This window comes from Solanum stenotomum, chromosome 2 (genome assembly GCF_019186545.1).
Source record: "Solanum stenotomum isolate F172 chromosome 2, ASM1918654v1, whole genome shotgun sequence".
Lineage (NCBI taxonomy): Eukaryota > Viridiplantae > Streptophyta > Magnoliopsida > Solanales > Solanaceae > Solanum > Solanum stenotomum.
Genome location: NC_064283.1, coordinates 73,126,073 through 73,147,428, shown reverse-complemented (window position 1 = coordinate 73,147,428; position 21,356 = coordinate 73,126,073). Strand labels below are relative to the sequence as shown.

General features: G+C 33.7%; 5 protein-coding genes and 1 pseudogene across 7 annotated transcripts; 2 read left to right on the top strand and 4 right to left on the bottom strand.

Annotated features, from left to right (window-relative positions):
* Window positions 1-2,618: 2,618 nt before the first annotated feature.
* On the top strand, window positions 2,619-5,021 carry LOC125854320 (uncharacterized). Its single transcript, XM_049533835.1, has one exon. It carries the CDS (start codon window positions 3,062-3,064, stop codon window positions 4,748-4,750), a length of 1,689 nt encoding a protein of 562 aa, XP_049389792.1. The 5' UTR covers window positions 2,619-3,061; the 3' UTR covers window positions 4,751-5,021.
* Window positions 5,022-6,232: 1,211 nt separating this feature from the next.
* LOC125854317 (probable inactive purple acid phosphatase 2) lies at window positions 6,233-10,008 on the bottom strand. 3 transcript variants are annotated; one of them, XM_049533828.1, is made up of 3 exons: window positions 9,198-10,008; window positions 7,088-8,224; window positions 6,233-6,834 (listed from the first exon to the last, which is right to left on the bottom strand). In XM_049533828.1, exons 1-3 carry the CDS (start codon window positions 9,888-9,890, stop codon window positions 6,718-6,720), a joined length of 1,947 nt encoding a protein of 648 aa, XP_049389785.1. In that variant the 5' UTR covers window positions 9,891-10,008; the 3' UTR covers window positions 6,233-6,717. The 3 variants fall into 3 exon arrangements, with proteins under 3 accessions (XP_049389785.1, XP_049389786.1, XP_049389784.1); XM_049533829.1 differs by having other exon boundaries at window positions 6,233-6,901; window positions 7,113-8,224; XM_049533827.1 differs by having other exon boundaries at window positions 6,233-6,945; window positions 7,199-8,224.
* A 1,447-nt stretch (window positions 10,009-11,455) lies between these two features.
* LOC125854340 (uncharacterized) lies at window positions 11,456-12,166 on the bottom strand. Its single transcript, XM_049533856.1, has one exon. The coding sequence runs from the start codon at window positions 12,164-12,166 to the stop codon at window positions 11,456-11,458; it is 711 nt and encodes a 236-aa protein (XP_049389813.1).
* Window positions 12,167-13,108: 942 nt separating this feature from the next.
* Window positions 13,109-14,756, bottom strand: LOC125854323 (pentatricopeptide repeat-containing protein At2g20540-like). The gene has a single exon (XM_049533839.1). The coding sequence runs from the start codon at window positions 14,726-14,728 to the stop codon at window positions 13,136-13,138; it is 1,593 nt and encodes a 530-aa protein (XP_049389796.1). The 5' UTR covers window positions 14,729-14,756; the 3' UTR covers window positions 13,109-13,135.
* Window positions 14,757-16,918: 2,162 nt separating this feature from the next.
* On the top strand, window positions 16,919-18,705 carry LOC125854336 (uncharacterized; annotated as a pseudogene).
* A 990-nt stretch (window positions 18,706-19,695) lies between these two features.
* On the bottom strand, window positions 19,696-20,632 carry LOC125854345 (nodulin-related protein 1-like). The gene has a single exon (XM_049533861.1). It carries the CDS (start codon window positions 20,353-20,355, stop codon window positions 19,849-19,851), a length of 507 nt encoding a protein of 168 aa, XP_049389818.1. The 5' UTR covers window positions 20,356-20,632; the 3' UTR covers window positions 19,696-19,848.
* Between the last annotated feature and the right edge of the window lie 724 nt (window positions 20,633-21,356).

The window sequence follows — 21,356 nt, the reverse complement described above, 5'->3', positions numbered from 1 at the left end:
AAAAAAAAATAGCTTACCCATTTTAAAGCAATTTGAAATATTTTTTTTGTTTTTGTTTTTTTCCTCTTATTTGTTCAATAACACTTGATAATTTATTACTTCTTATTGAATTTATTAGATTTTATTGAAGTTGTAAATATTGTTATGTGATTCTACTTTATCAATCGCATTTGTAGGTGTCTTGAAATAACTTTATAAAAAAAAATTGACATTTAGGAATCATTTGGTGCAAAGATTGATATGGAGGGATTAGTAATGTAGGGATTAGTAACGCATGAATTATTTTTTATCAAGTGTTTCATTCATTACTTCACACATAATCTTGTGTTTAGTTTAAAACTCTGCAAGAGGCTTCTTTTTAATTATACTCTTGAATAATTATGTGATTTATTATTTCATGTATAGCATTATGGCATATTTTCATATTCATGTCTAAATTCTAATAAAGAAGAAAAACATTTAAGTTATATCGTAATTTTTATAAATTTACATGCCTATCACCATAGAATAATTTCAAATATGCAGTGTTTGAAGTTTTATATGAATGAAATTTATCATTCTTGTTCGAACTTGAGGCAAAGTACTTGAAATACAAATATATAAAACTGTAGACATTTTCTTTGCAAAGTGAACAATGTGTATTTCTTTACCAAAATTATTTTTTTAAAGGGTAATTTAGTCATTTTGTTTCCTTATCTAAGTCTTACTAAGCATGGTATTAGTATTTTCTACATATTTTTGGTATTAGATAAGACCACATATGGTGTATTAAATTATTCATACATTAGGTGTGTTTGAGTTGAATTGTGCAACCAAACATTGTATTTAATGGAATAAATTTTAATCTAAGGACTATCTTAATTACTGCATCCTACCAAATGACTTCTTATAGCTAAAGGCTAAACAAAATATATAATACAACATATAATGAAAAATTGATTTCAAAAAAACCTTGATCATTTTAACAAAATGTTATTATAAATAAAGTTTGGAGATACGAAGTGGATAATTAATTTCTTTCATATCCTTTTTTTTTTAATATCACCTTAAGAGGAGGAATGACGATCAATAGTATTCACACTTAGTCTCTGATTGGACTCGAACCTTCAACCTATTAGTTGATGGTGAAGGTGTTCATGGTCTCACTTGTCTGGGAACATAATTATTTCAAATTATCCAAAAAAAAATAAAAAGGATTTGTGATCAATTTTTAAAAATGTAAAACTCGGTTATAAGTTTATATTTTAGAAAAAGAGTTCCATTATTTTAAATTTTACAAAATAAGACTCATGTTTGACGTGAAGAGATTGTTCATACCATATAAAATAATTATATTAAAGAATAGTTAGTTACTACTTTGAGTGTTGACTAGTAGATTTCTATAACATTATGTATGCTTGAAGGTTTGTAATCGCAAATATTTGTTTATAAAAGGAGTATGAAGATGTGTGATGTAATAATGCGGCACCTTAGGATATTCTAATACCTTGTTTATAAACTATGATTTACTCATTTGTTAAGATTGTATAAGAATAAATGAAATTTTGATAATTTTAACAATTTGTGAGATTTTCATTATATATGTATAAAAAATATTGATAACTAATATTAAACGAAGAAAATACTATTTAACTTGGGTGTACAAATAATCTAGAGTAATACACTTTATTAATGACTTAATGCTGGTGAAAGATACTTCCAATTCACTATCTTCCACACAAAATTATCTACAGAAAAAAATAAAGTTGACCAAGTAAAGTCAGAGTTGGGAGAAAATAATCCAAGAAAACAAATACAAAGCATGTAAAGTTAAGGGTCAAAATAAATTCTCTAATGTGTTAGGAAGACACAAATTAGGAGGAAGATAAATAAAAAAAAGAAGGCTTAACATATAAACAGTCCCTTAAATTTATCAGAATATTTCATTTAGACACTTAAACTAAATCATGTTTTAAATGAACACCTCAATTCTTAATAAAATATTCTAATTAGACACTTTAAAATCATATTTTGGATTATTATTTTTTGCGTGTATTCTCATTTATCTATTAGATAGTTAAGTTAATCACATAAAATAAATCATTTTCTTAAATTTTTTACCTTCATCTCAATAAGTCGTAAACCCGTAACATTTTTTACTTGAGATTGACACGTATAATTAAATAAAATGACATATTTTATATAATTAACTTAACTATTATGCATAATTGTGTTTATCCAAATTTAAATAAAATATTTTATTATAAATTAAAGTATTCAATTAAAACACGACTTAATAAGTTGAAAGGGTTGACCATGTATATTAATCCTAAAAAAGAACAATAAAGGCTAAAGCCTTCAGATTTGGAACCATTTATGAGTGTGTGACCATAGGAGCATAGACAAATGAAGAATGTTTTTATACAGATTTCAGAATATAAGAATTAATTTCCAATACCCAAAAATAGAAAAAATGTATTCACTCTTTTAATTTTCTCAATCTCAATCCTCAAATAATAAATTAGCTATCAGATCTTGACCATATGCTTAGAAAGAATGAATTTTTTTGCTAGTCTTATGGTCATTAAAGATTTTAACACTTTTTTTTAAAAAAAATATTCTAAAAGAGTGAGAGAAGGGGGTTTTGTGGTTTTGTTGGGGAGGAAAGAGTCTTTAGATTTCTGTTGTGATTTGTTTTTTTCAAGTCCCAAATATATTGCTAGTCTTATGGTCATTAAAGATTGAATTTTTCATAAAGGATTCTTGAAATTTTGTACATTTAATATCTGGTTTGTCTTACTGAGTGAGTGAGTGAGTGAGAGATTACATAGATATGGGAATTGAAAGAGTCTCCTTTTATTGTGGGTCTGATCATTTACTTCCCAAAAACATGTATCATTTTTATTTATTTGAGAGATTAGCTAATATAATGCAATAGCCAAGAAGAGTCTTGGTGATCTGTATCTAAAGCTTTATTTCCTCTTTTCTTTGATATGGGGGTGGTTTGAACTTGAAATCTTGTGTTTACGCGGTGAATTTGTTTGATATTCGAGTTGTTGTTGTTGTTGTACAAAGTTGTTCAATGGAAGAAGATCAAGATTTGAAGTACTTTTGTAAGTTGTGTGACAAGAAGTATCCATGTGGGAAGTCATTTGGTGGTCACATGAGGTCTCATGTACTAGCAAAGGAAAAAGTTGAGTTTAAACAGAAAAAGTTGCAATCTTGGATTGATGGTGGGAAGAATAGCAGCAAGAAAGATCCTAAATCACAGTTTGAATTAAGTGAACATTCTGGTTATGGTCTTAGAGACAATCCCAAGAAAACTTGGAGGGCTTCGGATTCGAGGTCTCCTTTGTTGCCTCAGGAGAATGTTTGTCAGCAATGTGGTAAGGTGTTTCAATCGTTGAAAGCTTTGTGTGGTCATATGGCGTGTCACTCTGGCAAAGACAGGGGAGGGTCGAAAGATGATCATTCGTGGACTAGTGAAAACAAGAACCTGTTGATGGACAGCAACTCGGATACTGAAGCCGAGGAGCCAAAGCTGAAGAGCAGATCAAATACTAAAAGGTACAATAGACTTGTAGCTAAGCCTTCCTCCTTTTGCTTAGTTAACAATAGAAGTGTTTCGTCATCTGTTTCTGAGATTGATGAGCAAGATCAAGAGGAAGTAGCTAAGTGTTTGATGATGTTGTCGATGGATTCTGGGATTTGGAATGGTGTCAATTCAGTTGTTGAGTCTTCCGACAACAATTCTGTTATTTTGGAGACGAAATCATCATCTGTCGACATGAAAGTAGCTAGAAAGGATTTTCTAAAGCCTGCTGACAATCTAGATGAAACACATCGAAGGAGCAAAAAAGAGGCGGACAGAAACTTGAAACTTAATGCTTTGAATGCTGAAGCTGAGTCTGAGAATTCTGATTCCGGATACTTTTTAGGCGAATATATGAAAGTTGAATCAGATGCATCTGTTGATGAGTTCCATAGAAATGGTAATTACCAATGGAATACATCTAACAAGAGCCTCGGAGTTTGGTGCGATGAGACTAGAAAAGAAGTGGAAAAAGACTTAAACATAACAACTACAACAACAAAGTACATAACAGAAATGAGGATTAATGGTTCAACCAAAGAATATAAATATGATAGCTATGGAATGGCTTCAAATTTGGCTAAGAGTGAATCAAGAAAGAGAACAAAGGATATATCTTATGAACCAGAATTAGGAAATGAGTCGTCGTTCAGGAAGATAAAGGTCGGTTTTAAAGGTCCTGAAGGAAGCAAACATACTCAGAAGAAGAAAAAGTATGAGTGCTTCAACTGCAAGAAGGCTTTTAGCTCTTATCAGGCTCTTGGTGGACACAGACCTTGCAACAAAAAAGCCAGTGCCTATTTCGAATCAACATATGAAACCGATGAGAATGGTCGTGGTGCTGAAAATGGTCCTAGTTACATAGACAAGGGAAAGCATAGGGAGACATTTAACAACAGAAAACCAGCTGTTCATGATTGTCAAGATGTCAATTACAATCCTGAGAAGAAGATGAAACCTAAAAAGTTCAAAGGACACGAATGCCCGTTCTGCAACAGGATGTTTAAGTCTGGACAAGCTTTAGGTGGCCACAAAAGGTCACATTTTCTTGTTGGTTCACAGGGAAATCATAATCAAGCTTCAGCAGTCAAAGGATCAGAATTTGCTGATTTACTTGACCTAAACCTTCCTGCTCCTGTTGAGGACATGAACGGTGAGCCTACCTTTGCGCGTTGGTAGTTTGTTAAAAAACAGATGCGCGATGTCTGCTGGTAAGCTGATTTTCGATTAGGCAGAAGCATAAGCAGGTCAGGATGCCCAGTTTCTCACTTGTCAACCCTACATTCTTTGTAATCAGTTGTAAGAACCTTACATCACAGCTACTTGTAGCATGTTCTGTGAATATGCTTCAAGTTTTGCTAGTTAAGTTCATTCACTTCTTTAACTTTGAGACATTCTTATGTCCATGTTTTAGTTTTTATGCTTCTATAATTAGTATTCTCATTCTAAAGACTAGCTGTTATACTTCTGTTTTGTCATTTGAAAAAGCCAAGGAAGTTGTTACTATGCTTTAAGCTTTATTGCTAAGTGATTTGCCAAAATTATCTTCCCAAATCATTTTTAATTGTTGATTCATGTCTTTTGTCTTTATAAATAGTTGGCTTCTTCATGAGAATTGCACTTGTTGGGATAGGAACTAGACCTATTAGTACTTCTACTCATTGTCAGATACGCAATCATGATTTGAAGTTTATGAATTCTGAATGTCAAATAGCGTGTATTCCCTTAAAGATAGAGAAAAGAAATGATTGTTTCAAGAGTAAGATGGATTAGTAATCAGTACAGGTTTAAAATCATCTTTGTTATGATATGTAAATGTAACTGTGAGACCTCCTAGCTAGTTACAATTTCACATAGGAAAAAGAGTCAAATTTGCTCATAAACTAATCAAAATCGAATAAATTTGCAATAACAATAGTGCACTTAACTATGCAATAACATCTTCTTAATAGACACAATAGGTTAGTTAAACTCAAAAACTAGTGCAATCTTGATAATTAACCTAAGAAGGTAATAGGATTCTCCCATAGTTTAGGGGTGTAAATAGTATAGAATAATAAGTTCAGGAAATAATAGGACCCTCATATAATTTAGATGTGTAACTTACAGTTTCGCCATAGTTTTAGGAGGGTTCTTGTCTCTTATCCATTATTAGTTCCTATTGTTTGGGAGAATCTTTAGTAGGTAGTTTCCTAACTTTAACTCTATTTGCTTACAACTGTCTCAACCATATATATGTAAATATCTACGAATATTTGATTGAAAACTTAATTATTATTGTCTATTAATTTGAAGTCGTCATAGAAACTCATAAACTTCAAATATTGAATCCGTCTCAAATTACCATTCTTGTATTTATCAAATTCAATAAAATTAAATTGCATTCCCTATAAGTTTCCTCATCAATGACTTCACTTATCAATTTTGGCATTCATGTAGTACAATTCAATCTTGTTGCCCAATTACCTATCAAACTACAATGTAACCTTAACTTCTCAACCTACAAAATCACAACTTGTGAATTGTGATGCAGACATTCATGGTTTGAATAAAAATCGATTTTCCTCAAACCTCTACTATGATCACAATATATTGTTGTAAGAACAATCACCAACAACAATTATATACAGAAAGCAGTAAACCAACAGAGAGGAAGAGCTAAATCCCAACCATTATATATTCTTTCATTTCTTGGCAATTGCTAAACAGTAACTCAATCAAGCACTGATCATATATAAGAACATTCTCCAAATCACATCTAAAATCATTAAAAACATGCTATGGGGACGTCAAGTCGGGATAGACCAGGATATCCCATGAGATTATTTTATCCACCTTCCATATGGATAACTTATCCCGCCATTTATACTGAAATGACGGAATAAAATAATCCTGGAACTAAACAATACCCATTACCAAACACATGCTTATTCTCACATAGTCCAGTCACATTACAGGTCTAGTGCAAAATGCTGGTCACATTTATTAAGCAGGCATTCTCTCTTATCTTACCGTGACTAGGTAAAGCATCGTCTTAACTTCGGTTTTCCCATATGGCAACTGGTAGTAAGACTTGAGTATCGCGATGTAGATTGCCTTGTAAGACTTGAGTATCGCCAAATTTCACAATCTGAAGAAGCAAGTATTCATATTTCCTCGGTTTTTATAGGTCTCCATCCTTTATCAGCAGAATTTTTCCGAGCATGAGATATGAATCCAACTATGTAACCCATAAAAGCTCCAAGCATTAGCACACTTCCAACCTTTACATACCATGAGAACTTAGACTCCATGTGTACTGCATCTGCAGGACCATCATGGATACCAGCACTGAGAAGTTGTCCTGAAGCTAGGAACTCCACCTTATCATGCACCTCTCCGTCATGGTTTCCTACATAAGAAAGTGTAAGCTTTTTCTTTGTGGCATGCAGCCTCACGTAGCCAAATTCACTCCCGCNGAGATATGAATCCAACTATGTAACCCATAAAAGCTCCAAGCATTAGCACGCTTCCAACCTTTACATACCATGAGAACTTCGACTCCACGTGTACTGCGTCTGCAGGACCATTACGGATACCAGCACTGAGAAGTTGTCCTGAAGCTAGGAACTCCACCTTATCATGCACATCCCCATCATGGTTTCCTACATAAGAAAGTGTAAGCTTTTCCTTTGTGGCATGCAGCCTCACGTATCCAAATTCACTCCCACGGTACAGAGATTGCAGAGGCTGTGGGTAAATAGGATCCGTAGGGTGGTCTTCTCTTGGTGCCCAGATAGGCTGCCAGTCCTGTCCTGCCATCCCAATCACAATTTGAACTGGGAGAGCCTTCCGCTCCTTCCCATTCAAGACTAAGCTTCCACAGGTGAAGTTATTCAAAGGGCAAAACCTCTCATACCTATGAACATGCCCCCACAATACAAGATTCACATTGTTCTTCACAAGAAGAGGTTCCAAATACTCAATCATTCTCTTCCTTAAAGATATATCTTTTGCTCCGCTACTTGAACTGTACATTGGTCTGTGCCCTTGAAAGACGACAAAAGGAGTTTTTACTCGATCAACTGATTCCAAGTCATGCTTTAAAAAGTCATACTGGTTACTACCTGGAAGGAAATTGGTTTCAGTTGACATATAGACAAAGTGAACGGGCCCAGAATCAAATGAGTAATAAAGATTCCGAGTTGCAGGAGCATGCATTCCAGTCGGCACTGAAGAGTTTCCTGGCATATGGAACTTATGACTGTAGGGTACACCACATTCACCTCCCCCATCTTTCCCGTAGCTTGACCAATCAGGCTTCCAAGGTTGAAGTGGCCAATCATATTCATGGTTTCCGATGCATACATGGTATGGAACTCTGGATGCAACAGGTTCTACCTGAGTAAAAAAGTTGTCCCACAACCAAGAGTATCCTCTAGCGTAGCTGATATCTCCAATATGTGAGATAAGGGCAGGCTTATTACCAAGAGCTTCAATATCACGGCTAATCCACTTAATCGTTGATTTACTTTCGTCCTGTGTACGAAGAAATGTCAAGTATGGGGTAGCAGTCCCCATGTCTCCAAACAAGAAAGCAAATGTTTCACCTGAGTCTCTATTCTGTGACACAAAGCTGTAAATGGTGCTCCAGCCCCCTGAATCACTGCCAACCTGTATGGTAATGCATCATTAGAGATATCAACTGTGGCAACCCGACATCATTCAAGAAATGAACAATTTCTAACTCTGCATTATATACCATCACAGCGTACCACCATAGCTACTAAGGATAAAAAAAAAAGATTTTGTATGGATTGGGTGAAATTAATATTACTTCAGAACATTCTCAACTAGAGGATGGTTCCACTATAGCATATAGCTCTGAATTTGATGAAAATTCAATTTTGGGGGCTCGATGTTCTTCACTAGATAATTTATCACCAACAAAAAATTGTACTCCGCTAGAAAATCGCATGCATGAACTCGCTCATCACTACCATATCTCACCATATTATACTGTCATTAGAAATCCCAAACTTACTATCATATCAATACCATCAATCATCATATTGCAAACCAAAACTTCACTTGGTTGCCCACTGCTCAAACCTCGCACCCCATGTAAAAGCATAACTCTTGCTAAAAAGGGCAGCCCGGTGCACTAAAGCTCCCGCTATGCACAGGGCCCGGGGAAGGACTCGACCACAAGGGCCTATTGTATGCAGCCTTACCTTGCATTTCTACAAGAGGCTGTTTCCAAGGCTTGAACCCGTGACCTCCTGGTCACGACCGGACAACAACTTTACTCTTGCTGAGAAAGTAAATTTGCAAATTAATTAATGGAATACAGCACATGTATGACTGCACGGTGCATGAAGCATCTCGCGTTCATGCAGGGTGCCGGATATATGTAGGTACAGGTAAGAAGTAAATTAGCTGGCACCATTAACTCGTAAAACGGATTAGCATTCCACAGCTTTAGCTCACTCAACAATACCATATGAAGTTGATAATTACTACATCTAAAGTTATAAACAATCTAAATTTCATATTTTTCCTTACTCTAAGTTAATATTAATAACAACTGATCTTCAATCTCAACTAATTAACACGGAGTTTAAGAAAATTAAGACCCGAACAATACCTGATAATAATACTTCTTTCCCTTTTTCAAATTAAGCATAGCACCATCATGTATATACCCAGGATCTCTCCATCCAATACTACTATTAGCTGGTGCATCACACAAATCTTCCTTCTCATACCTCACAACCCGAGTTTTCACAACCCGACCCAATCTACCCCGGGTCAACCCATATCTCACATAACTCTCTTTCCCATCAGGCGTAACAAACATAACCCGCATCTCATCTTCAAAACCCGTTAAAGCCAAATGAACCTGTTCGGGTCCCCGACCCGAAACAAACCCAACCTCCTCCGACACCGCAAGAAGATGCTTCGTCTGCGGCAATGGATTGTGGTCATGATCCACTAGATCCGGTACAATCTCCGATTCCGTCCATCTGAATATCCGAAACTGATACCCAGATCGAAGATTGACTAAAGGGATGGAAATTGAACCCGACCCAGATTCCCATTCGGGTGTTGAAGATAGGAAAATATAGCCAATGAAATTGTCGTGGAGTGAACTGGATGGAGAGTAAATTCCTAAGAAATCGAGTTTAGAAGGTGAGGGGATACCAGTCCATTTGATTGTAACAAAATCACCAGATTTTGATAAGGTTTTTGGGGTTACAGAAATGGAGATTTGTGAAGAAGAAGATGATGAAATCAAGCTGAAGAAGATGAGTAAGGTGAAGGTGACCAGAGGGATCATATTTATTGGTGTTTTTTTGTGTTAATGGTTAAATTTCCACCATTTTTTATGGTGAAGTTTAGCTGTGGCGATTTTCCGGCCAGTTGATTGACGTGTCAATACAAGCTTTCGTTTACTCTTTCCAATTTGTACCAAAGAATTACCTACTTATTAGGTACACAAGTAACGATATCATTGGCGGGGCAAATCCGTATAAATCCATGAAGACTTCAAGTGCAAATTATTAGTTTTGTATTTAATTATTGACAATTTTAAAATTATCCATTTATTTAATTAACTAAATTTAGATACACATTCGATTTGTCACATGATATAATAAGTGGTCTCAAAATCTTGTAGAAATATTAACATTTTAATAAAAAGTTGAGATAAGTGTTGAAAACGTCCCTAAACTTGGCGAGGGACGTATTTCACTCATGTAGCAAAGATCGAGGTATATTTAAGTTCAATTAGTTAAGTAAAGGAATATGTATAAGAAGGTCAATAGTTTAGAAAAAAAAACTAATAATTCACACTTGAGTTTAAGGGTATTTTTTATACCTCTCTATTTTATTTTTCAATTCATCCCGCCTAGCCTCATATAGACCTATCTCGTATAAATTTATTCTGCATGATATATTTTTACTACCTAAAATGACATTGTTTTATTATTACGCAATAATAAATTCAATCATTTATATCAATAAGTTTAAATATGCTTGATTTTTAGACACTTTCTACATTTTTTATAAACTCAACTAATAACTTTCAATTATGAACTTATTTGTATTATGTTGTATTGTATCGTTCTGTATTATTTTAATAAATATAGTATTTTGATAGTTTGTATCATTCTCACACCAAATTGATTACTATATGAAATTGATCTTTTTGTCGTTGTATTTAAAGTTTTATACAATAAAATTTAAGTAACAATCAAAACAACTATTGTTATTAAACTAGCAATACAATACAACGAGTAACAACCATCCAAGGTGTCACGTTTTTAAATTTTTCAACAACTTTGTGCTAAAGTTGAAGGTTAGCCACTAAAAAAATGAGGAAGAAGAATGGAAAACCAATTATACGTATTTACAGAGAAAATTAATGAGGACTTTTGAGTAAAAGGGATGTACGTTCTTATTTCTAAAGAATTTGTAATAGAGAAAATATTCTAAAAATAATAATTAATTAAAATAGCTTAGTATTAAAAAGGGTAAATTAGTCAAACTATAATTTATAAATATTAATGCTAAATAGGATACAAGAATTGTCACAAAAAGCGATAGATATTATTGACAAAACTAATAACTAATTCAATTTTTTTTTGGTTCAATAATGTACACAGTACTGTGTACATTTTTTATTTTTTTATTTTTTTTACCATCCCTAGGAGCTCCCACTCCTTTTGCTCCATTGGTGACTCGAACTCGCAACCTTCAGGTTGGAAATGAGGGGTGCTTACCATCCGATCAACTCCCTCTCATCAGTACTGTGTACATTAAAACTATAATTATAAAAAAAAAAAAAAAAGGCTTGGATCTTAAAGAACAACATCTTCATCGATTAAATATACGTAGTTTTGTCTATTCCGTTGGCATCTGAAAGCGGCAAAGCGGACAGTAATGACTATTCTCTAACCACTTTGTAATGCAATCTCCATGAAACATATGCGAGCAAGGCAAACACAGTACTTGAGTTTCCTCCCCTATCGCATTTAAACATACCAAACAATCATCGTTGCTATTTCTTTCATCAGCTTCCATCGGTTCTAGCAACTCTATTGATGATTTACTAGCCGGCACCATTCCATTCTCATGTAATTCTTCCAATTCTGACAAAATTCTACCATCGCATTGGTGATCAATCATTAATGTCACATCCATACATACCTCCAACATCTGTTTAGTCATGATTTTTTTCAACTTACGACTTGTTTGTTCAACTATAATGTGTTGTTGATCTTCAAATTCGCCCTTAAAATTAATAAACACTTCTGATATAGCACAGTCGAGTCTTTCATAGAGCTTGGTATCGGAAAGATGAAGAATGATTTGGGTTGATTCAGTTGAACTATCCAATTCTTCACCCATGTTTATGTATTCTAGATTATTGAGTGGTATATACCAAAATTGATGTATTATACTGAAATTACAGTGAATGGTTAAATAGGGTAAAGAAGAAGAATATGAAGAAGTAATTGGGGGAATTATAAATTTTTCTTCTTCAGAAATTGGTTTAACACTAACGAGTGTGTGTTTGAAGCAGTCATGGGATACAAATCCTGCTGGCCACATATTGCAAGTATTAAGAGAAATCAATATTTTTTACTAACAACTTTATTTATAATAATATATTACTACCAAATCAAATATCATTAGGAACAGGATTAGTGAGTGGGAAGCCCAATTTGATAAGAAAAACGAATTAGTAACGGAAAAGAATAGGTATACGTTTTTGGAAATATAAATTGGAAACGTCAAATATTCATTTCTATTTAGGGAAAAGTAATTACAAAAGAATAGTGTAATTTATGCATTGATTTTGTGAAATGGCAAATATTAAAAAACATCTATTTTTAATAAGGACAACGCATACTTCCTCTATCCAACAATATTTATCCACTATTAACTTTGCACACTTCTTAAGAAACTATAAATAGAAGGGTAATTTTACTATATCACCCTTTGAATATAATAAATACAATGTCTTGAAAAATGACTAAATTTAATGAAAAGGGTAAATTAGGAAGTAAGTGTAAATTTATACATTAATTTTTATAAAGTGGACAAGTATTGTTGGACATCCTCAAATAGTAAAGTGAACAACTATTGTTGGACAGAGGGAGTATTATAAAAAAGGAAATTTATTCTTATTATAGAAAAAAAGTGAAAAAATATTTGTATCTGTATGCATAGCTCCTTTATGACATCTAACCTATATGTGATGGATATTAATTCTTTAAGCATATTTGGGTGATATTGTCTTTTTTATAAAAATAAATTTAAGCCCGAAATTTGTCCTATAATATTACTTTTGGTTTATTTTATGATAACAATATCACCTAACTATTTTTATTTTATTGAAGATTTAGGAGATTAACTTGGGCATAAATGTAGTCTCTCTTAGTTTTAATGACTCATATAACACACTAATTTAGTGCACTACATAAATCTATGGACTTAACAAATTTCGATTTTTCGGTTTCAAAGCACTTTTAATGATCCAAATTGTAGAAAATGAATTGAGAAACTAATAAATGTATATCAATGATCATAACCATGTAAGATGTGTGTACTATTATCTAAATGATTGTTAATAGTCTCCAAAACTTCATGGATTTGAACCAATTGAGGATGAGTTTTCTCTCCTGCAATGAATTCATGAACAACACCATTGATCTCAAGTGAGCTGCATCCTGGTACTTTGTCTATATATTGGCTTTTCATCTTCTTCCTTATCCTTCTAGCATTGTCATGTTTACCAGCTGCAACATAGATATTTGAGAGTAGAACGTATGCTCCGCTATGCCTTTCCAACTGCACAATTCTCTCAGCAGCAGCCTCAGCCAAATCAACAAGTCTGTGATTCCCCGAGGCACTTAGTAATGCTCTCCAAGCTATAGCCTCTTCGGAAGGAACACTCGAATTAGGCATGTTTTGTACTATCTTTCTTGCTTCTTCAACCAGCCCGGCTCTGCTTAGAACGTCGATTATGCATCCATAGTGTTCACCTTTAGGCTCAATATGATACACATTACACATTAGATTCAACAAATTTAAACCTTCGTTCGCCATACCTGCATAACTACAAGCAGTAAACATTGATATAAATGTAACATCATCCGGCCTAGTCCTGGATTTTTGCATCTCATTGAATAACTTTAAGGCCTTTAAACCATTTCCATTCACAGCAAATCCTGATATCATAGCATTCCAACAAATAAGGTCTCTTATCGGCATTTCATCGAACACCTTCTCTGCTATATCTAAACAACCACATTTCGCATACATATCAATAAGAGCAGTTCCTAACTTAATACTTGATCCCATTTTCAACTTCTTCACATATTTATGAATCCATATCCCAATATCAACACAACCCAAATGAGCACAAGCAGAAAGTACACTAACAAGAATAGCCTCATCTGGTTCAATTCCACTCATTTGCATTTGTCTAAACAATTGTAACCCTTCTTTAAAGCAATTATTTTGTACATAACAAGATATCATACACCCCCAAACTCCTCTATCCTTCGCTAAACATTCATCAAAAATCAATCTTGCTTCATAAACATCCCCTGTTTTTGCATACCCACAAATCAAAACAGTCCAAGAAACAACACAATTACAAGGAATCTCATAAAAAACAGATCTTGCAGCTTCCACATTGTCAAAACAAGTGTAGAAACCAATTAAACTATTACCCACAAAAGTATCAATCAAGAACCCTAATTTCAAGATTTGCCCATGAACCAATTCACCAAGATGAAAACTTTTCATTCTTCCACAAGCTTTTAAGACATAAGGGAGTGTGTAGTTATCAGGGTACATCCCAATTTTCAACATGTTTTTGTATATCTCTGTGATTCTGTTGAACTCATTATCACCTTTGAGTAAGAATGATTTGATCATTGTATTGAATATGCAAATTGTGGGTTCTTGTATTTGTTTAAAGATTTTAAAGCCATAAATTGGGCTGCCAAGATTAGGATGTGAACAGAAAGCTAACAGCCTGCTTAACGCAAAACTGTTTTCCCCAAGTCCACATGTGATTACTTGTCCATGTGCTTGCTTGAGTTGCTTCATATTTTTGCATTTTTCTAGTAGGAAAAGGCACCTTCTTGTGCATATTGACATTAGCTTTTGCTAAATTTTCATTTTTTTGAAAGAAAGGGAAGACTTTATATTACACCAGTATTCACTATAATACCTATCAAAAATCAACTAGTATTTTTTTTTATATAAATAATTCACACTAATTTGTAATATTATGACTCTTATCATATTTTGATGCATCTAGATACATGTATACGAGGGTACATGGGGTCAAATTAGGTGTCTAGATACATGACATTCAAGTGGATTTAGAATATATAGACAAATCTCGCTTGCTCGATCTCACTCCTCATCACGAATGAGATGAAGACCTCGTGAACGCGAAGACCAACTGGCTTCATTCTTCGTAAACGCAGTGGTCTCGTTGCGAACACAAAGAAGAGTGCACTGGCACCGAAAGACTACAGTTCAGTTGTAAACTTCTTTAACCAAAACCCGAAAGGATCCTCAGAAATTGACTTTAATCAAACTTCAAAACTGAAAATCTTATCTGATCACCTCGGAAATTGCATCACCCAGCCCCGTAAGTCACAAATGACATATGAAACCACGAAAAGGGTCAAAACACGAAAAGAAAAAACACATAAAACTCAAATGACCATAAGGATCATTACAACTTTATGGAGGAAATACTCACTTAAATTAGTAATAGTAACGTCTAATAAATCATTAAATCACAACTCTAGGCATAATACATATATTGGACCTTCAACTTGGCTTCAAATTTTAACTTTGACCTCCAACTTTCAAAGTGCACAAATAGACACTTTAACTATCCAACCTTTTAATAAATAAACACGCGTGTCTTACCTGGCAAAACGCGTGACGTGCACGCATTTTGCCGAGTGAGAAGTAATTTTTAGGCACACAACAGTGAAAAAAATGCTGAAATGACAACTCTACCCTTAATTAATTTTATTTTATTTTTTTAGTTCTAAAATGGACGTGTAAAGTGTTTAATTAGTTGGCAGCCATTGAGTGGCTCACTAATACACGTGGCAGCGATTGCATTTCACGCTCTTGGCTCCAAAAATCGCGTGTTTATTTATTAAAAGGTTGGATAGTTAAAGTGCTTGTTTGTGCACTATGAAAGTTGGAGGTCAAAGTTAAAATTTGAAGCCAAGTTTAAGGTCAAATATATGTATTATCCCTACAACTCTATGTGGGTACAATATCTGACTCACTAATCGCTATATTACTTGGCGATCAAGCACTCTTGAGTGTGCATTTGAGAGCAACACACACCTACGTTCCTAGACTCCACTTGTGGGATTACATTGAGTATGCTATTATTGTTTCAAGAGTGAGAATGCTAGACACCTGCTAAAATACAACTAAATTTGGTCCAAAATTCAGTGAGATTTAGTTGGAAAAACAAGATAGAAAGTTATATCCAACAAGTCACAAGAAGGAAAACCCAAGCCAATGTAGGAAAGCTTTACTAAAAATTGAAAATCATACACAAAATCTCAAAACAATGATTAAATGCACTCAGAAGGAAAAGGGGCACATTATAAAGTCCAATGTTACTTTTCTATATTTGTTTCTTGGCCACACAGTCACACTTCACACAAATCTGTTTGTATGTAAACCAAAAACCTGTACAAAGTAAAAAGGAAACTTGAAAAGTATTCACAGCCTATTCATGAAAAACAAGTAACCATCTATAAGAAGAAAAGAATACTTACCTTTCATGCAAAGATAGTTTAACTTTGCTCCTTCAATCACCTTTCCCTAACAAAATAAATGTTTCTTTAAATAGGCATCAATCAGATATTCACTGTTGAAATAGTTTCAAATTAAGCATATGAGGTAAGGGGAAAAAACATTTTATTATCTTTCTTCTTTTATATTTTCTTCCTTTTAAACTACCTATAATCTTCAAGAATATAATAGGTAGGAGTGTGTTGTCTTGATGTACGTGCATACTAGTAGTCATAGTATTACTTTTCTAATTTTTTGTCCTTCAATTTTTGATACTATCGGTTATTTCTTGTACTTCGACTATCGTATTATTTTGTTGTAGTTTTATTCTGTTACTATTTGTTGTTTCTTGTACTCTCATTATTTCCTTTTCTGGACTGCTTTGGAATGTTTCTTTCTTCACTCAAGAATCTATCAAAAACAATCTCTTTATTTGGGATTACACTGAATATGTTGTTGTTATCGTATAGTATTCAAGAATACACTATGTGTTCCTTCTTTTAATTCCCCTAGAATTACAATTTCTTTTAGGGTGAGTTTCTCTGGTGCAGGGGGAGAAAATGAACAATAGAGACAGAGGAATACCATCCCAGAAAACACAAATGTCCAAAGGTGGTATAAGCTCTTTATAAATCTTTTTTTTATAACCGAGAAATTTCCGAGAGCTAGTGGGGCACGATTCAGTACTCGATGAATAACCGTGTGAGACGTGTTCCCATGGGCTCTTCAGAGTCTGAATCTTGAAACAAAACAAAAGAAAGTTTAGTGATTTTTTTTTGTATATTCTTTTTCTCTGTGGCAGAGACGAAAAGAACCGTTAGCTGGTTAGAACGACAGTTTACGACAAAAGCCAGTCGAGATTATGATTCCAGTAATGGTGTTGATTACCCAACTGCAGTTGCTGTAGCTGCATTTGTTGTAAAATCAATTGAAGACAAGAGTAACAAGGACCAAACAAGGACAAACATTGAAGCTAATAAACCTTTAAGCAAAATTAAGAGTAAAGCAAATGATACAATTGAGAGACCTGAGAAGTCCACAGGTCAGACCGACCTCTCTATAACAGTCATCCTCTATAATAACATTTCACTATAAGTAGAAAGTTTTCTTTAGAGTCGACTTTTCATGTTATGTTAGTATATTATATGTTTTCTATAATAAGCATTTCGCTATAGCAGCTAAAAAATATTTGGACAAACAACGGACATAATGGAACATTATGCAGCAATTGAGTTAATGTCGTTGCATTCAGAGTCGTTAAAGCCTTTAGCAATATTTATATAGTGACAGTTATATTATTATCGCTGAATAATAGAAGCAAAATCATCATATGTTATAGTGTTTACTCATTTCCTCCTTATTTATAATCAGCTGTCAAAACTGCAAAGTCGAGTTCAAAAGTTCAAGACAAAAACATTAATACGAACAGCTACGTTGAATCAAGAACCACTCAACTCCACGCGATCCATTAAGCAGAGTGCAACCTTTGAGGATACCAGAAAGAACTCCACATTTAAGAACATTGACATTGCATCTACCAAAACGCCAATTAGATTATCGATGTCTCAGAAAGAGATGACGAAAGGAACAACTACGACAAATCATGTAATTAGAAATTCTAAAGCAGATATTTGGGAGAAAGAAGAGATGAAGAAGATCAAAGAACGGTATGAAGTTAAACTGAATTTTATATGATTGAAACTGAAAAACACAAATTGTTGTCATCTAACTACAAAGAGATTTTCAGGCATGAAAAGCAACATAATGTGATACTTGATTGGGAGACTAAGAAGAAGAAAAAGTTGAAACGACACTTAGAGCAAATTGAGGTTTATTCTAATTTCTCTTTTTAATTTGATTCGAAAACAGTCTCTCTACCTCAGAGAGGTAGTAATAACATCTGCGTACACTTTACCTTACTCAGACTCTACTTTGTGGGATTTAACTGGATTTGTTATTCATTTGCTTACTACATACAAAATGAAATTACAGGCAAAAATAGATAGACGAAGGGCGAAGACAAAGCAAAGTTTCTACAACGATATTGGAAGGATCGAAAAGATAGCAGGAGGAGCCAAAGCAAAAGCAGAGCAAAATCAAGAAAAAGAAGAGCATACGGTGAAAGAGAAAGCAAATAAAATCAGATCAACTGGGAAAATGCCAGCAACATGTTTGTGCTTTTAAGCTAAGATCGATTACATGAAAGAACGTAAATATTGTACAAACAACATCAACATTTGGATGATCTTTCAAACTTGTATGCAAGTAAAAAGATGTAGAGAATAAACGTTTATCGTAACATAATGTAAAAACAAACCATATATAGTTTTTGATTGTTGAAGTGTGACACTATCATCTTATCTTAAATTTGAAGTTGTTAGTTAGAACGCACTATTTACTTTCTTAATTATGTCTTCGACACTGGATATTCCAGATTCCACCTATGAAATTACACTGGATATATTGTCGTTGAATGTTAATTAACGGATTATAATAACTCTAGTCAATAACAGCACCATTATTGGTCATTAGGCAAAACCTAAAATCAAGTTATTAGACATTGTTTAGTAATTCCAACAGAAGACCTATGTATTATAGTCTCACACTCTCACTATTCGAAGGCAAGGAAGACATTTTTGGAAAGAGAAGCGTAAACACACGGGGACAATTTATGGGTAAAGAAAAAATGAAAAGACGCGTGGAACTCTCATCACCACTCATTTAAAAGAATAATTTAATAGTCTTGCATGTAATTGATACATATAGCATTAGATGGAGGGAATATTTGTACAAAATGTCTACATATAAAGTACTACAATATTTTTAACCTTGAAAACTATTTAACAATGTATCATTTTGTGAATCACCATAGATCTCTTGCTCAATGGACTAAAGATTCAAATGAGCTTAAGACAAGATCTAATTACAAACAAGTAAAAGTACTCCCAAAATATAGAGTATATTGTGTAATATATATACCAAATGAAATCTCTTTGAATCTAGTGTGCAAGCCTTTTAAGTCGTTTATCATTTTGACGTGCACAAATTGACACTTAAGCTTGTATAAAATTAAACAAATAGACATACGCATCCTCCGTATCATAATACACGTAGGACGCCACGTAAGACACAAAATTATTAGGTAAAATGTCACCTAGGGCAAATATGTCTATTTATTCAATCTTATACAAATTTAAATATCTACGTATACATATCCAAAATTTGAAAACATAGATATCAGTCGGGACCGAACCAAAAAAAAGATTAGATGGAACAATGTGTGGTTCTCTAAAACAAATTTATTTTCATTAATTGGCTTAACACAAGTGGTAATGCAGCCTAGCCACACATTACAAATCACATTTTATCCAACATAAAATAGAACTTTCAAAGCAAAATACAATTAGTAATACATAATTTCAGAAAAATTAAATAGGTCAATGCTTCTTCAAGAAATCTCCGGCCATCTTCAGATAATCTCCTTTTTTACCAGATTCCGACGACTGACTCCCATCGGAATTTTTCTTCAAAAGTCCTTCCGCCATTTTAATATACTCGCCATATCCACTTCCTGCTTTTTCATGTTTTCCCCCACCTGTATGCCCCGATGACTGCGTATGTGCAGTCGCGGCGGCGGTGGTGGTGGAATGATGAGACGTTTCGTATTTATGGAGAAAAGTCTCTGCTTTTCCGACGAATTTCCCGATCCCTGTCTCTTCTATTTTACCGTACTGTGAAGCGGCGTTAAGGAGGTCAGCGGCAGCTCCGGCGAGCTCCGATTTCTCAAATTGTTTTGGATCGTGATGGAGTTTTGCTTTGGCAGCGTCAGCTACTAGCTTGGCGCTGGACATCAGCTCAGATTTGGATGGCTTCGGGTGGCTGTTGGGCTTATGGGTCGATGAATGACCCGATCCGGATGTGGTCTTGGCTTGTTTTGGATCCATAGAATGAACTAGTAGTTTTCGATTAATAAAATAATTGAGATGCGAACAAGTTGATAGGTTCTCGAGATTATGTGATAAAAATTTTGGGTATTGATGAATGAACAATGGTAGCTATGAATATATTTATAAAGGGGTGATTTTTAAAGTATTAAATTGTTTAGGGGAAGGAAAGGGCTATCTCATTATAATTTTGTATTTTTGGTTGTTGTACAAGTCAACACGTTGTGGTGTAAAGCTTAAACGAGTAGACAACTCGTGTGTGTGATCCGTGTACCAACACATACAAGTTGAGGAAGGTATGTGTTAAGCGAGTCCGGAACCTTAATAAGTCGCAAAAAAATAAAAGTGATCAAAATAAGTTACTATTCTAGTAAGTAACTAAAATAAGTTTATTGGAAGAAAAAATTTTGTTTTATGCAATATTCCAAATGTTTTCTGTTAGTCTCATAACGTGTATATTTTAATATATAACGGAACTATTTTTTACACTTTGTAAAGTGAAGTTTTTCTTACACTTTATAAAGTGGAAGAAAAAATTATGTTTTATAAAGAGGAATATTTTTCACGTTTTACATTAAATTGTATCTCTTTATGAAGCTTTTGTCGTGTTTGTCATACAATTATATTGATTTGACATATCATAAAAACAGAAAAAATTATTACATTATGTATTTTTATTTTGAAAACTCCTCCAAACTCTATTTAAGGGCGTTCAAACATTGCCCTTCAACATCTTTAGTTTTCTATTTTTCTTCATTTCAATCACAAAAAGATGTCTTCTGAACCAAAAGTTAGAGTTTCGATTTATTGGGATGACGAAATTATACATGATGGAAATACCGTTTATTATAAGTGTCATCCCAAATACAATGCAAAATATTAAATTAATGTCCGATATCATAAATTTCTTTCATCAATTTATAAAAGAATGGGTATAAATAGTATTGATTATAATTTGATTATAGTCGTAAAATACCCCACTTCATTTTTATCACAAGGAC